The sequence below is a fragment of the Cupressus sempervirens genome, chromosome 6, assembly GCF_028749045.1.
Source record: "Cupressus sempervirens isolate cs-2001-9-10 chromosome 6, ASM2874904v1, whole genome shotgun sequence".
In the NCBI taxonomy this organism is placed as follows: domain Eukaryota; kingdom Viridiplantae; phylum Streptophyta; class Pinopsida; order Cupressales; family Cupressaceae; genus Cupressus; species Cupressus sempervirens.
Genome location: NC_143123.1, coordinates 122,065,395 through 122,081,210, shown reverse-complemented (window position 1 = coordinate 122,081,210; position 15,816 = coordinate 122,065,395). Strand labels below are relative to the sequence as shown.

General features: G+C 35.1%; 1 protein-coding gene across 1 annotated transcript in view; it reads left to right on the top strand.

Annotated features, from left to right (window-relative positions):
* Positions 1-4,180, top strand: part of LOC149551526 (cyclase-like protein 2) — a 175,723-nt gene extending 171,543 nt beyond the window's left edge. The window contains exon 6 of the mRNA XM_089787024.1: positions 3,784-4,180. Within this exon, the coding sequence (XP_089643150.1) occupies positions 3,784-3,909 (126 nt within the window). The 3' untranslated portion in view covers positions 3,910-4,180. The remainder of the gene's footprint in view (positions 1-3,783) is intronic.
* The last annotated feature ends 11,636 nt before the right edge of the window (positions 4,181-15,816 follow it).

Genomic DNA, 15,816 nt, shown 5'->3' with positions numbered 1-15,816 from the left:
TTAGTATTATAATAGTCAGTTTAGGGATTATTATTTGCCAAAAACTTTATTGAAAAGTCAACATAACTGATGTTTGCACAAATTGGGTCCAAATTCTTTCTGGACTCATGCGGCATTCAAAAAGTTGGTTAAAGTCATTGCAAATTCCTACAGGGTCCCTCTAACAGAATTTAGTGCGAATTTCTCAGTCTGTGGATGAATTTAAATTGAATTCTCTAGGTGGAATTGGATCAAATCGGCTCTTGAATTTGGCCTTTAGCAGGCAAATGGGGCAACTTATAATATGAATATGCAATTGATAAGTAATGGTTGCGGCAATGTGCGTGCTATGTTTGATACAATAATGCAATTACACAAATATAATAACATCGCTTTGGGCAATATGTTTGTATTTCAATATTGCCTTATATACTTGCAACTTAACAATGGATGCTGTTTCTGATATGCACACTTAATGCCTGCAATCACTGGTGCTGTCTCTGATCTGCAATATTATTCTTGCAACTTTTAAATGCCAAAAGGCAGATACTCAACCGTGAAGATCCAAATATGGATAGAAAAGGACTGATAAGTTTCCAATAATGAGTTGAATGAACAATTTCAATTTCCTTATGTATCTATCCTCTCCGAATAGTTGCATCTTAAAAGTCATACAGTTTCTTTAATTGGTCTCTCTTCTCAAGAGATCATATCTCTTCATAACAACCACCAGTATGTAACTGTTCTTAATTGATGATAGTTATAATGTCATCGGGTCTCTTCATTCCTTTCATAAATTGTTGGTCATCATGCCACTTAACTATTCATATCCTTTCTACATGACTCGCTGTGTACTCAACTGATGAGATCTTATAGTATCATATTGTAATTTAAATAATCTCTTATTCCTTACCACCTCATCACCAGTGATATGTATGTGTTAATCTGATCTTTCTAACAATTAGTTCTTTGTAAAATCCAGATAGATGAGTATTACATCTCTTTGTTATGAGGATAATATCCTTTCATGATTGCAACTTTTCTTTATTAGCATCGCATTATCTTATTGACTAATTAAGTTGTCTTCAGATATTGATGGTAATATTCTCCTTTTAACTAGTTGATAGTTATTTGACTTCTTCCTTACACATAATCATTATTCCTTCATACTGATCGTATTATGGTCACTCCATAGTTGCTGATAATGGACATTGCCTTTGATCTGTATTGGTTGTTAACAATCCATTATAAATTCTTTATGGACTGAACATATTGATAAACTCTGAGACATCCACTACCATTCCACAGCTGATCATAGTGATATTGGATGTTGACCTATGAACAATATGCTTGATGTCCCAATTGATTATGTTCAGTCTTTGGATGATGCCGATTCTATCCTTTTCCCACTAATTCGACCAATCACAACAGGAGCTGTATTAACAACGCCGTGGATGCTATTCGATCTGTATATTTCATTTATGTGGATGCATTCCTTTGACCAGAGCCTTATTTTGAATCATCAATCAATGTATATTAAAGACCTCATTCATATCTAGCTAATGCACACTTGCTGCCATCATCTCTGCAAATGTTGGCCATTGCTGCTTGTGTTCTTTGATTTGTTGGTCAGATCCTCATCACAATTGACAATGCAGATTACAATTGATCTTGTAATTGATGGTAGTACTATGATTCTCTGATAAGATTAGCTTCCTTCATCTATGCTGGGGATCCTTTGCCATTTGATCATAGATGATCTTTGCTTTATTATTGGTTTTCTTGATGGCTAGATGTCATGCTGACTATTCCTTTCCATGTTTGATCAACATAGAGTGCTTGATAATGAATATCTACTCATTATTCTTTGTCAAAGTGAACATTGCTTGGAATCAATTCCCTATTCCTCCTAATATAACTAGGAAACTGTCTTATTTATAGCACTTCATGGTGAACCCTTATCTTATTTATCTATTAACATATTAGCAATAGCTACTTCTAATTATTCCTACTAACATTTTTTATTTCAAGTTTTTGAGATGGGGATGGCAAGGGATAGGTTGACAAGTTTCTGGGATGCCAAATTGTTTTGCTGTTTACAGGGATGGCAAAGGGGACAGCTATATAATTATAGTGAAAATTAAAATATGTAAAAATTTAAAATACTCGTATGAAAACATGGATAAAGCATGCCCTTATGTATTATGGAATCTTAAAATATAATAATTAGCCAATTTTTTTTCTCAAGTTTGTGTTTTTTTGGGAGACAGTCAAAGTCACCTAGGTGCCCCTAGTCCCTGCGATGGGGATGGCTGAGAATACCTTGGGGACATGTCTTCCGATAACGTAGGTTATTAGCTATTGGTGTTCAAGGACTGCCACTCCTTGATCACAAAAGTAGTTAATTGACTTCGTATGGCTAGTTCAAGAATGGGAACATTACAGAGTCTAAAGATAATGGGAAGGGCTACCACCAAGATGATCCATGGTCAATATGATATTGATGTAGTTGCTCTATAGTGATCTTGTCAAAGTTCAATGCTTGTAGTGTTTAGGTGGTTCTTAAGCACCTTTTGGATTAGAGGGGTTTTGCAATAAAAAAATTCAACATAAGGATGTCTCTCACATGCCTCCACATGCATGCACAGACACAGACACAGACACAGACACAAACATAAACACAGACACAAACACACAGATAGAGAGAGACACAGACACAGACACAAACAAACCCACAAATAGACATACACACACACATACACACGCCCACAGACAAACGCACACACATGTACACACATGCGCACACACAGACAAAGACACAGACAAACAGACAGATAGACACACACACACATAGACATAAATAGACAGACACACAAACAGACAAATAGACATACAAATAGACAAACAAACATATAGAGACACAAACACACAGACACAGAGACATAGACACAGACACAAACAAAAAGACAGACAGACAGACAGACACAAAGGCACATAGACACAGAGATAGATAAAGACACACAAACACACGCGCGCACATGCATGCGCACGTGCACACTCACGCGAATAGGCACACATAGACACACCCACAAACATCCACAAACACACCTGCACACGCACACACGTGTGCGTGCACACATAGACACAGAAACAAACAAAGACACACACACACACACACACACACACACACACACACACACACACACAAACAAGCATATGTGAGCACACCCACAATTGCACACCTAGACAAAGACACAGAAACACACACACACACATGCACATAGATAAAACTTGATGAGCACTCGCCATACTCGCAACCTTTTCAGGCGAGTTAGTAACTTCTCCATGGGTTGTGAGTTGAATTTGTCGAAAAACATTCAAGAGAGGCAGAGAGACTTGACACACTCGAAAGAAAAAAGAAGACAAGATTCTAAATATCTGCCTTTTTTTCCAATTTTTTTGAAGTTGGTCAATTTTTTGTGCTTGAGTTTTAGCCAATTAAAATATTCTTAATCATGCACACACTTGCATTGAGACAAGTGGATATTCACACAAATTATGGAACTCTAACCTTGGCACATGCATTCTAGAATGCAAGCAACCATATTCCACATAATGATTGTGTTAATTTATTTGTTTAGTTGATTTATTTAATGTCAATTTTCATTGTGATTTTAAGATGGTATGCTCCTTGATGAAGGATGTATGGATAGTTGTAGATGCATACAAATATTAATTGAATTCAATCTATTAATTTTCATTTATTTGTGTTTCACTTGAGAATGTTTTGTAATATCTTTTCAGGAGATCATTTTGGTTGAAGGCTTGAAGCTAGATGTTGTCGATCCAGGGATTTATTCGTTAAATTGCTTGCCACTAAGATTGGTGGGTGCAGAGGGAGCACCTATTAGATGCATTTTGATGGACTAAATATGTGGATTGCTCTGTACAGTGTGAAAAATGTGATGGATATAAACATGAATATATGTGTTTTATTTTCATTGGTATGAAGTTCATGAAAATTTGGCACTGCTCATAGATACAATTTTATGTACTTAATAGTTGGGGCATGTGTTTGGTGTCTTTTTGGATCTATATTTTATTACATCATTGGCTATTTGTTTAATTTAGAATGTTGGATCCTAAAATAGGAAAACACATGTATGCATGCAATTTATATATCATCTTGCCACTTGTTTTATTTTGGTGGACTCGTGCCTTTATAGATGTTTTTAATTTTATGTCGTATTGAGATTTATTTTTGAAATGAGTAATGAGCACATTGTTCTTTTTTACCTTTTCGGTATTGGATATGGAAATAAGTGGTATAGGTTCTAAATCATGAATTGTGCCCTATGATTTATTTCATAAGGGTGCTATGCTTCATGCATTCTTAAGAATTTATAGTGAAACTATATTGATTTGCAAGTTATAAGTTCGATGATGCTTACGAGTCGACAACTTAAAATGAGATGTTTCATTGGTTGAGTTCTAGATTAATGTGTAGAATTTAATTGAACCATTTGAGGTGAGTTTACCTAGTTGAGAAAACCTACAGCCTCTTTGTTTTTACCATTAGAAGTTGTTTCATCTATTGCTTATTATATCTATGACATAATATGAAGTGATAGTAAGAGATGGAGTAATTGGTGTGATTGATCTATTTTGTTTATTTAGTATATCATTTTGTATTTGGAAACTAGTTTTTGATCATACTTATTTTTGTCGACAATTGTTTATAATACTTTTGATAAAGCCTATTATCCATTAGTAACTATTCTATTTGTCTAGAGGGAGAGAGAGGGAGAGGGAAATTTTGGTATTTCTTCAAGCCACTTCTATATGGGAATTTACATGTGGACCAATTTTTTTTGAAGTACAAACCTATTTAATGGAGGGCGTGTTGTAGGAGAGAGGTGTTATCTATGGAATCAATATGGCATGCCAAGCCTTCTGTTGCTATGGAGAATAGGCACACAAGAAATCACCAATCCACAACCTCTATTTTATTGTGGATGTGGGTTCAGTTGAATAAAATAATAAAAAAAGAGAGAAGGAAGAAATTGTAGAGGAGGGAAAGAGAGGGATATAAGAAATAGGGGTGTGTGAGGAGAATAATGCAAGTACCATAGGAATAAATTGCATAGCAAGGATGTACATAGATTGGGAGAAAAATGTGGCTTAGGGATGTGGGCTTAATTTGAGAAAAAGCAAAAAGAGAAGGAAGAAGTCGCAGGGGAAAAACTAACGTGGATGTGAGGAATGTGAAGATGTGAGGATACAAATGTAAGTGGTAGAGGAATAAATTGTGTAGGAAGGATGTATGTATAGGTTAGGAGAAAAATGTGCTTCTTGGTCTTTACAAGTTGCAAGTTATAAATAAAATGGATTTGCTAAAGCATCTTGAAGACTTCTAGGCAAAATAAATTGGTAATTAATAAGATAAATCCTACAACTATCAAGATTACTACTAGTGTTTCAAACAAGTTATGGACATTGATAAGAGTATGGAGTATAAAATAAATTCACGAGGAATTTCTCTCAATGATATAAGGGATAAAAGGAGATGGGTTGTGAGAGTTTAGACCCATAAAGTAGAGGATATGTGAGTAGGCAATGAGTACATCCACTTGGGAGTTTCACATAGGTTTGGTTTCTTAGCATTTAATGAGAAAGAAAATTGTATAACTAAATGGAGAAATCTTACTAGACCTACAAAGCTCAATGAGTCTTCAAAGGATATGAACTTGCACTGCTAATTAATAATAAGTAGTTGGCGTTTTGGTATGATGTAGTCGTCTTGAATTTCTTAAATGGGCTTTAAGGTTTCAAGAATGGTTGGCTAGTCCTAAGTTAACCTAAGGCGATGTAAAGGAACTTTTATATATAATTCATAGTATATAAATAAGAATGTACAGGAGGAGCTTGAGATATCTAATGATGGTATTTTCCCTTGTTGGATTTGTTTTCATTCCTTGTCACAAAGAAAAACTCATTACATATTTTAGATTATTGAGAACATTTCTCACAATATCAACCTTTCTTAAGAAAAATCAACTTGAAATTCTAAAAAATGGAAGATTGGATTGAGAAAAAAAATACTACATGAGATTTTTTTTTAGTATGCACCCTTGAAAAAGAAATTATATTGATTTTTAGAAATTGGTCCAATTAGGTAAAATAAGACCATTTGAGGGGCAAGAGTAACAAGGTTCAAAATCAAATAGCTCCACTAGAAGCCAATTTTTTTGAAGAAATTAACATATACAATCTTTTTATGAGCCAAAATTGCTTATCTCGAGGGGAAAATAGTGCGATATGCCTAACAACCACACCTGTATTGGACTATATGTGGGGACAAGTCAATTTATAAAAAAAAAACCAATTTATTGAAAGGAATGGTGTCAGAAGGAGAACAAAATGTGAGATTGGGAGGAAAAAGTGAGATTGGGAGAAAGAGGGATGTCAGAAGGAGAACAAAATGTGAGATTGGGAGGAAAATGTGGCCTATTGGAATGCACAAATCGCAGGTAATTAATAAAATGGATTTGCTGAAAAAGCTTGAGAAACTTTCAGGCAAAAGAAATTGACAATTACTCAGCAAAATCCTTGACTATCATTATCCTCCTTGCTTGCATAACAACTAGTGGTGCAAACTAATTATGGACACTCATCAAAGTATGGAGTATAAAAGAAATTCTTGAGGAATTTGTCTGTCAAAAGAAGCTATAATGTCCCTGCGAGGGAACTTGAGAAGACAACTCAATTAAATGGAAAATAAAAAATATATTTGAAACAAGTTAGAACTAATAACAAAATACAATTTCATAATACATGGACTTAACTATGATACTTTTTGTTAAGCACAAGGGCAAAATATTAATTAGATAAATAAATTCTCTTACGATTCCTGATGTGCTACTAACAATGTATAACATATATGGCTAAGTCAATAAGATGACCATGAGACAACGAAAATGAATACAGTATGAAAAGACTTAATTAAGTTTTACAATCAAATATAATCACAGTCACATTATAAAATATCTAAAGTCAAGCTCATTCTTTATCAACTTCTTTCATGACATCACAAATAGTCATGGATGCATGCAACAATTTTCCAAAGACAATCATCTCCTTTAGGACACAATATTACACCTATACATTAGAATGAAGATACATATCATGATACAAAGAGCAAAAAAGTCTATTTGGCCATAAGAAATAAACACTACAGTGAAGATGGAAGACCACCTAAGAAGCTCTCAAATAAACTTTCGAACAACCCGATGGTGCAGAGAGGAAACTACCACTTGACCATGTAGAAACTTGAGGTTCACCCCTTGGTGCTAGGAGATGAACATAAGGCCCCACACCACACAAGAAAACAAAAGAAAGACTACATGCAAGGTTTCATAATCTAAGGGATAACACCAAAGATACTCTTAAGAGATATCACAAGAAAATCATCAGAGTTAAAAAAAACAAGGCTAACTTGAGAGAATCCCAAGACATGTAGGCGAGTGTCATCACATATTTCCAATTATCTTGAGTTCTTAGTAGTCTTTCTCTAGACCTCGGTCCCTGTGTGAGAACTCATGTGGTTATGATGACCTTCATAAATTTAAGGGTGTTGATTTGACATCTACACACCACAAAGGAAACTAGACCTTTGATGAAGGGCACTCTCCTTACTAACCCAAACACACACAACAAAATAGGGAAATAAACATAAAATCGCAAGAGCGAAAAATTGCAAGAAGAGAAACAATTGCTTTTTATTACCTTCAATGACATGACATTACAATATTCAAAAAATAATTTGATACAACCACATGGGTAATTTCATCACAGTAATCTCCAAGAGAGAACCACAAGCTACCCTTGTGGAACTGAGCCGAGAAACCATCTTCATCCTTACATATGTAGCACTAATAATTGCCTTAGAATATTTTAGAAAGTGAAAATTTTCCATTTTGGTGCCCATGGTTCAGTTTCCTGCATTAAGTGATTTTCTCTCTCTTCCTCTTGTATCAATACTTGAGTCTTGGTGGCACAAATTTTGAAGGCCATAACTTTTGAACCATGTTCTTAATTTCCTACTATGAGTATTTTTAAAAAACCTCTCGAAGCACTCTATAATTAGGGTTGCATAGTGTTATCGTAAATAAGTTTTGACCCCTTTTGGAGCCTCCTAGACCTTCAAAACTGAGTTTAAAGTTTTTGTATCACACTATAAAAAATATATATTTTCAAAACCAACTTTGATCTTGCCACAAAAGTTTACCACTAGGCTTATATATCCAACATGAACCCCCAAGAATACCTAGCATAATCCATAATCAACTGAAAAACTTAATAAAAATAGTAAACTTCCCAAAAATATAACCATGTCCAAAGATAACTCTTATTGAAAAACTAGACTATTTTTTTGGGTGACGTTAGATTACTCTTAAACCCTGGATTCTTCTGCATCAAGTATTTGGGGTGATTTGAGAAATGTCCTATCACATCTCAGGGGTGGAGAGGAAAGCCAAGGCAACCAACCTCTTCCTTTGATAGCCATGACGAATCTTCCACAAGCCTTCCTTTCCATTTGACTAGATACTCTTCATATTTTTTTGTTTCTTGTGCTTCTTCCATCATGACTATTTAAGATGTTTTCTATCTCTCTATACTTTATGTAGGTGCTTAAATATTTTCTTTTTCTTTTTCTATCTCATCTTCGATACTTTATCAAATCTTAATATTAAGAATAGTGATATTTAAGTTCATTGGGCGACTATACTATATAAGCATTTCTTGAATCACGTTTCTTTAGGATTTGCATGGTCCAAACTTCTTCATTTCGAACTTATTATGTGTTTCCATTGGAAAAATCTCTTTTGTTAGATGAGCCATGACCTCATCTCCAATATGAAATCTATCATATTAGATTTTCCTTAGCCTTGTACTAAATTTTCATTTTATTAATATTTTTTCTCAGCTCTTTATTAAAACTCTTTGGGTATTTTGCAAAGTCTTCAACTTTGGTACTACTCTTCTTTCCTTTGTCCGACTTTCTGAGTTATGAAGCATTTGTAGGACTTCCATATATAATTTGGAATGGTGATTTTGTAGTGTTCTTGTTGATATAAATATTACATGCAAATTCTGTCCGTGGTAAAATAAGATCTCACCTCTTGTTAAGCACCTCAAAATATTTCTTATATTTCTATGAACCAATTTATGTCTTCCCATTGATTTGTGGATGGTGCAATGAGCTAAACTTCCACACACACACACACACACACACACACACACACACACACGCGCGCGCGCGTGCACACACACACACACACACACACACACACACACACACACACACACACACACACACACACACACACACACACACACACACACACACGTGCGCGTGCACACACACACCCATCTTCTTCCATAATATTCCTTGCTTAGAGAAAAAATGGACACAATCAATAAGAAGTGTAAGATAGATCTAAGTTCTAAATATATGCAATTGACCCAACTAAGATATGAAAATAGGTCTAGACTAAAAAGTGAAATGAATGATTAACTACTCACCTCGAAATATGCAAGGGAATGTACCTTTTCACTTTAAAGATTGCAGATTTGAACCTATGACTGAACTTTTGACATTGGACTTGCGATCGCAATAGAAAACCCATAAAATGTTGTGTTTCTCAAGCCTCTAAGAAGATGTCGACTTGGTGGAAAACTGGTGAGACACTTTAAGGGAAGATGGGCATGTTCCTGAGATATAGTATAAAAGTCAACTCAAATTCATTGAAAAGATTTTGGCAAGTAGTTTTTAGATCTGTGGTCGTAATTTGATCATCCTGCTCCTGCACATAACAAAACTTGATTTTTGTTTTGGTGTGAGGAGGGATTGCCTTGGTAAAAACCTATATTGAGGAATCAACCTTGAAATTGAGATGTAAAATATGAAAGGAAAGCAAGACAAATGTAAGTATTCATCTCGCTTGTAGAAACCCTTGTCAATAAAGATTTTAAAATGCTTGTGCACCGTCAATGTTGAATTTGTAATGAAGGATGCAAGAGGTCTCCACAAATAAAACAGATCTACCAAAACCACATCATACCGCCATGGATGTAAATGTGCATCAAAGAAGAAGATGATGGATGTCTAAATGTAGATCTACTCCCTTGATGACCACCAAAATGCTAGATCTTGAAGAGGAAATACTCACAAAGGATCCTTGAATCTTGAATACTTGATGAATGCTTGAAAAGCCTTAGGAAATCTGTTGGCTTGAGTGGAAATATGTGTGTAATGGTGCCCGGTGATGTGAAAATGAGGTGCCTAGGCTCCTTTTCATAATAAATTTTAGGTGGGAAAACAAAAGAAATAGACTGTGGCACCCAATTTTTGAATTTGCAACCCCAATACTGAACTGGCTATGGAACTCAAAATCCCTAGGGAATAGGTTGACTTGGGTCAACCTCTTTTAGAAATGGCTGACTTGGGTTGGCTCAAAAGGAGCTAACCTCGAGGTCTCAAAAAATGCATAAATGAAAATAGAAGAAGCAAGACCAAATAAGAGAAAGAGTTGGTTGAGCACAAATCCATCCATGGTCCATAAAGCCACTAAATGATAGGAGCTAAAAGGTCTTATATGATGAGTGATTTCATTTTAAGATGGTACATTTATTCCACACTTTAGTAAGAGTATGAGTTACCTAATACTTGTAGTAAAGTAGATCAAAAGAAAAAGGTGATCTCATCATGACCAAGGAGACAAAGAAACTACCAAGCCCCCAGTAGACTAGGGTCTTCATCATATCCAAAATCATAATAAGAGAAATGCAACTTGTGTGTGTGTGTGTGTGTGTGTGTGAGAGAGAGAGAGAGAGAGAGAGAGAGAGAGAGAGAGAGAGAGAGAGAGAGAGAGAGAGAGAGAGAGAGAGAGAATATTGTGAACTAGACTAAAGTGACAAGATTGAATAGTCTAGCGAGTTTGTGTGCTTGAAAGTCAATCCCATAAAAAAATGGGTAGGATCAAATTGCCTAATGGGTTTGTGTACATGAAAGTTAATCCTATGAAAAAAGGGCCAGGATCAAATGGTCTAGTAGGTATGTGTGATCGATAGTCAATCCTATGAAAACAAAATGGGTTAGGATCAAATGGTATAATAGGTTTGTGTACTCAATATTCAATCATACAAACTTTTCACCTTGCACTGGCTTTGCAACCCCATGATATAGTACCTATACCATGAGAATGGTTTGTGTATGTGCTAGGATAGTTCAAATGATCTAACAAGTGTGTTTGGAATGCTAGTCAACCAATTCAAGACATGCAAAAAGACAGAGTAATTGACCCTAGCAAGTTGTGTTATGCTACTTTATATGTTGTGCTTGAAATGAACATAGACATGAAAATAAGGGGGCCATGCATGCCTCCCCCCCACTCAACATCAAGATAATATCCACAAGAAACACCCAGTTCAAGCCAAAAGGGCCACAACTCCTATGAGGCCCTAGAAGGGAAGAATGAAAGGAGATAGCGTGCAAGAAGTGAAAAGGAAATTCCTAGTGAAGGATAGCACACTATTGTGAGGTTCTAAGGAAAGTGGTTTATCTACCAAGAAAACCTAATTTCAAATGATCTAAGATTGGATGTAAGATGGTAAACAAATAACATGAAACCAAGGGAATAATGACTCCTTTGGAGAATGAGAAAGATAAATATGATTCCCTTGCCCCCGAAATGTAGGTACAAATAAAGAGTAGACCTATTTGTTGGGATTCTGGGAAGTGGTTAGCACTTGGATATCATGTTTATGTGTTGCACTAATGATAAGTTTGTCATTGATGTCAACATATATATGATTTTGTATGTGACATACAAAGATTATGTACAACACATTGGAAAATTTGATTAACAAGGATAGACTATGATAGGTTAAGCTATACATGATTTGATTTATATTCAAGAATGTTTTTAGTTGCTACATCTATGTTCACGTATGTGAATTGGATTAGTTACAACTGATTTAGTAGAAACTAGTAGTAGATTAGTGTGTAGGAAACAAGTTGATGTTATTCTAGATTTATTTGATGTTTGAGATAGAATTAAGGTAAGAGATTTTAGATCATGGTTGAAGAAATGCTCATGATGCTATGTTTGTGTTAGCAAATGCTAAAGATTATTCTATGGAGGTTGTTGAAGTGTAATGTGTGATATATTCACTCGCAATAAACTCTTGTTTTGTGATTTATTTTGGAGGTTGTAAAGCATATTATAACATGTGGAACTTTATTGTAAATATCTTATTGAGGTCCTATGTAGTTAGCTATACATTGGGGAAGGTCAAATGACCAACTCAATTAGTTGTTAGGACAAGGTATAAAAGAAAGTCTGTCTCCTTTAGTAGAAGTGTGATAATTATGATTTGCGTGATTGTGTAATTGATGTTTGGATGTTGAGGATGTGAATTCGGTTAGAGTAGGGAAGACGATTGGTTCGAGAACTTCAAAAGAAACTGTATTGACAATTGAGTTGCGGGTTTGATGAGTTCACTACTTAAATTTCTTATCCTAAAGATTTGTTTTGCATTCAGCCAATTTCTTTGTGTAATTTGACATATAAAATTATCACAAAAGCTATATACATGAGATTAAAACATCTTATTCGGAATATTATATCCCCTAAGCAAGAAGGTTTTGTTCTAGGTTAGAAACCACAGAAGGAGCTTTGGTTGTCCATGAAGTTCTACATTCTATGAATACTTCTCGCTTGCCATCTTTCATGGTAAAACTTGACATGATGAAAGCATATGATTGGGTATGCTGGTCCTTCCTTTTTCAAGTACTTCAAAAAAAAGGGTTTGCAAAGTGCTGATGCAAATCGATTAAAGCATGCATTTTGGGAGCTTGGTTCCCAGTTATCATTAATGGAAAAGCTTTAGGCTTCTTCCCCTCTACATAGGGTGTTCATCAAGGCAACCCACTATCCCCAATCCTTTTCATCATTATGGTTGAAGCTCTCAGTAGGACTATTAAGCATCATAACATGTTAGGAAATTGGAAAGGTGTCAAGATTCACTAGGGTACCACTTTATCAGTTACGCATTCCCTATTTGTAGATGATACATTGCTTTTTGGTAGATCACAAGTCTTCGAGGCAAGATAGATTACGAGTACATTGTAGGTATATTCAGAGGTTTCAGGGAAAAAAATCAACCCTTAGAAATCAAAAATATTTCTTTTTAACACGAATAAAGTTATTTTAGATAAAATTGTGAGAATTTTGGGCTTTCAAGAGGATTTTCTTCTTGCAAAATACTTGGGCATTCCTTTTTTTATGGGGTCTAATAAGGTAAGCTATGGTCTTCGATCATTGAAAGAATCAAAAGTAGAGTGGTTGCATGGAAAACTCAATGGCTTTCTTTATCAAGCAGAATTATGCTTATCAAATCAGTACTTCCAGCTATACCAAATTATTATTTGGCTGTCCTTAGAGCTCCTCCTTTGATCTTATTTTAGATTCAAAAATTAATAAGAGGATTTCTATGGACGGATAATATGACAAATGATAAGAAGATTCCACTTATACCCCTGCTATAGGTGGTGTGGGTGTTCATGATTTGTCAAAAAGGAATGGGGCATTTGGAGGCAAGTTAATTTGGAAAATTTATAATAAACCTCAAACTACATGGTGCCAAACTATGCAGCAAAAATATCTAGGTAACAATGAGCCATCTAGGATATTTTCCATCCTTGATCCTCCAAAAGGATTCATTGTTTGGGATTTTATGGTCTATTTTGGAGATATTTTAATGAAATATGTGACATGGGAGCTCAATAAAGGAGACAAGATTAGTTTTTGGAGAGACTCATGGAATGGCTAGCCACCATTAATAAACCTACTGGATATTCATAATATTGTACCAGCTTCAGAGGCCTTGTGGGGTCAATAGGTCATTCATTACATTTTTATGGTTTTTTTATTCACTAGAAAAATTATATGGAAGGATCCATACCTCTTATCATTAGCTATTTAGGACAAATCTATCTTTCGAACCATTCTTGTTGATAGGTAGGCCTTTCATTCTGATTGTGAAGACAAGTTGAGATGGGCTCCAACTAAGGGTGGTAACTACTCAATCAAAGAGGAATATAAGCTCATTCAAAGAATTGCTTCATACAAGACCTTGTCACGTGCATATTCGTTTTTTTGGGATAATGTTGTACTACCAAAAGTTGGTTGTTTTGCTTGACTTGCAACTAAGAAAAGGATTCTAACTAGGGATATGTTAGAGCGACTTAACATTGCTCTGGCTTTCAAATGTGTGCTTTGCAATGAAGAATTGGAGACAGGTGATCATCTATTTGCAAGATGTCTAACGACATATAAATGTTGGACATTTGTGTTAAAAAAGTTAAACTTTTTCACACCACTCCCAAATAACTTATGGGACATTTTTCAAGCATGGCCAAGTTTACATCAAAAGGATTTGTTTTCAGGACTTTGGAAGTGTGCCCCAACTATAGTCCTATGGGATATTTGGTGGGAAAGAAATAAGAGGATTTTTAGGAAAGAATCAGTCTCATTAGACAAGTTGTTGGAAGGCATTGAAAGATCAATTGTAGAGGTTACGAATGCGAGTCTTAGCCATTGTAAGGTAAATCTTATTATGACTTCATGGGATAGTATGACGCTTAGAGTATGGAAAACATTAGACATTCCAACATGTTGGGGATCAATTTTTTTAGCACAACCTAAAGTTGATCGAGCATCAATCCATTGGCTTTCACCTAACATAAGATATGTGAAGCTCAATTTCAATGGGGCTTCTAGAGGCAATCTCGAAAAATCAGCTCTTGGAGCTTATATTAGAAATTGCAATGGATTTGTCTTAGCAATCATAGTGGTCCCATTTTTGGACAAAACAAATAACATTGCAGAAAATCAAGCTTTGCTTGCAGGTCTTGCCCTAGTAAAAAGGGGGTAGTTTCATAGATTTCATATTGAAGGTGATTCACAAGTAATCATCAACGCTTGTATTAAGAGAGAAATTTTCAATTGGAAGCTCAATTATATTCTGCAACAGATATGGATCCTTATGGATTAATGTCAAGAGGTCTACTTATCTCATACTCTAAGAGAGGGGAATAAAGTTTCCGATTGTCTCTCAAACCTAGGGTGTGATGGAATTTACATTTCAACATTATAGCCAAATCCTTTTATTAACAACTACAAGGAACTACAAATATTAATCAAGGCCGATATTGATAAATGTTAATGCTAAATTAAATGGCTTTTCAATACACACGGCATCAAAGCATTTGTTTCAACATCATAATAAGTTTTTGAGTAGGTTTTATTAATCCTTGATGTCTTGGGGTCGTCATCTTTGTACTTCACACATCATATTTGCAAATGTGTTCTAGCTTCGATGGCGACTTCTTCATTACTATTCACATGGCAACCGGTATCTCATATATTTCATGCGTGTTATGGGAGATTTTTCTTTATTCTTCTTAGAATTAGTATTCATGAAAAGGACCCTTATTTATGGTTTTGTTTCCTCTATTTTTTGTGTCTTCCATTACATTTAATTTCAAGATATCATTTTCATATGATGCCTGCATTAAATGTGACTCTTGCTATCAGTATTATAAATCAATTCTCCTTAAAAACTTCAGAATATGGCTCCAATCATCGTTGGATGGAGATGCTCCTTCCCATCCTTTGGATGACACTGCCCTAGATAATATGTTTTTTGTGCAGTCTTCTTCTACTCGAAGGGTGATTCGTATCGTAATTGGGGAGGAGTTTTTTTCTTCAT